General features: G+C 37.7%; 1 protein-coding gene across 1 annotated transcript in view; it reads right to left on the bottom strand.

Annotated features, from left to right (window-relative positions):
• Positions 1-1,826, bottom strand: part of LOC104766329 (glutamine--fructose-6-phosphate aminotransferase [isomerizing] 2-like) — a gene marked incomplete in the record, with an annotated part of 6,374 nt that overhangs the window by 4,160 nt on the left and 388 nt on the right. The window contains 5 exon segments of the mRNA XM_010490197.2: positions 28-385; positions 604-768; positions 1,153-1,298; positions 1,430-1,538; positions 1,647-1,819. Coding sequence (XP_010488499.1) covers positions 28-385; positions 604-768; positions 1,153-1,298; positions 1,430-1,538; positions 1,647-1,819 — 951 coding nt within the window.

Raw genomic sequence — 1,826 nt, 5'->3', positions numbered from 1 at the left:
AGCACATGATTATATAGTAGCAATTACCAGAGAGCTCTTCAAGGATAGGTCTTGATGCAAGAGCAGCGTTGTAACTTGTCCCACATCCAATAAAAACAATACGCCTGCTGCGTCTTATGGTCTTTAAGTGATCTTTCAAACCACCTAGGAGGACTGTTTTTGCTTTGCGTGAATCACCGCGAATAAGACGGCCTCTCATTGTAGTAGTTAAAGATTCTGGCTGCTCATGGATCTCTTTTTGCATGTAATGATCATATTTTCCCTTGTATATCTGCTCCACCTCCATCTCAAGAACAGATAAGGCACGTTCCACTGAAGCAGGTCTCGATAAACCATTAGGCCTTCCCCTCTCATTTTCAAACTTAAGTATCGACACACCTCCATCCTGTTAATAAAAGTGGAAGTGGTGAGCACATATTAAGTGACCTGCATAGGTTACATGATAAGTGAACCACTTATACTCCAAATTGGACAATATTTCTAAACATGTTTCAGTTGCTACTTGTGAATGTTACATATATTCCCAGTGATCAGTCAATAAGATTCGTTATTCATATGCTAGAATTTAATATTCATGCTTTGTCTGGCAGGGAATGAATATACCTTGAGGTTAACAACTTCGCCATCTTCAATCACCAAAACTTTCTTTGTGTGCTCAACAAGAGCATGAGGATCACTTGATAGGAAAAACTCTTTGGGATGGTCATTCTTAGAAAGAAAGTGAGCATCCTGGAAAACATGACCATTGCTCTTGCCTTGATCTAGCTCCTACGAAAGCATGCATAAAGTAAGGTATACCGTAGTTGCTTACAAGACGTAAAGGTTCTGGTTCTGTAATTTAAAAAGGTGGAGAAGGAAATAAAGCTAGCAGATTTAAAAACCGTGAGCCAGTTAGAATCTTAAATACCCAAAACAAGGTTAAGATGAAGCAACTCTGCCCTATTCCATACTAAAAGAATCAACTCTTGCTCTCATGAGTAAAAATTTGTAATCTCCCTATCATATAACAATTGCTATTTAGCCTTACAGGTTGTTCAAATGATATACAAAGCTTGATACAGACTCGCTAAACAGAACAACTGCTAAGCTAGATTTCAATCAAACAGAATGAAACAGCCCTATTGATTCCAGTGAAAAAGAGTAACAACTTACTTTAACACCTAAAAGCAAAGGGCTACCAAGCTTGCACGCAATCAACTCATTCGGATAATGCCAGCTTTTAAATATAAGAGCATAAGCTCCTTCAAGATGCCTCATCACTTCAAAGACAACTTCACAGAAAGTAACAGTCTGTCCACCTACAAAAAAGCATAAGAAAAATAAAATACATGTCCCCATGAAAATACATGAGCATGCTACCTAAAAACCAAAACAAGACACTACTTAAAAATCTCAAACACAATATGGATAACAGTATCAAGCAATTTACCTTCTTCATTAGCTTTGTCAAAAACAAATTTAGCAAGCTTAGGAATGACTTCAGTATCTGTATCCGATTCAAAAGTAAACCCATGCCTCACTAAAGTTTCTTTCAACACCTAAACAACAAGAAACAACAAGAGCAGAATCAAAACATGTTCTTTTTGCCCCCCCCCCTTATAAAGACATAATAAGACAAGAGACTCAGAGTTAAAAGAAAAAAGAACCTCATAGTTAGTGATGACACCATTATGAACAACCAAAAAATCATCTCCAGGACCAGAAGATTGAGGATGACTATTCCTAGGAGCAGGTTCACCATGAGTAGCCCACCTCGTATGTGCAATCCCAGCATGAAAGTAGAAAACTTTGTCTAGGTTCAATTCCGTATTCGTAATCTCTGCAAA

Source organism: Camelina sativa, chromosome 19 (assembly GCF_000633955.1).
Source record: "Camelina sativa cultivar DH55 chromosome 19, Cs, whole genome shotgun sequence".
NCBI classification, from domain to species: Eukaryota; Viridiplantae; Streptophyta; class Magnoliopsida; order Brassicales; family Brassicaceae; genus Camelina; species Camelina sativa.
This window is presented reverse-complemented; position numbering and strand designations above follow the sequence as displayed.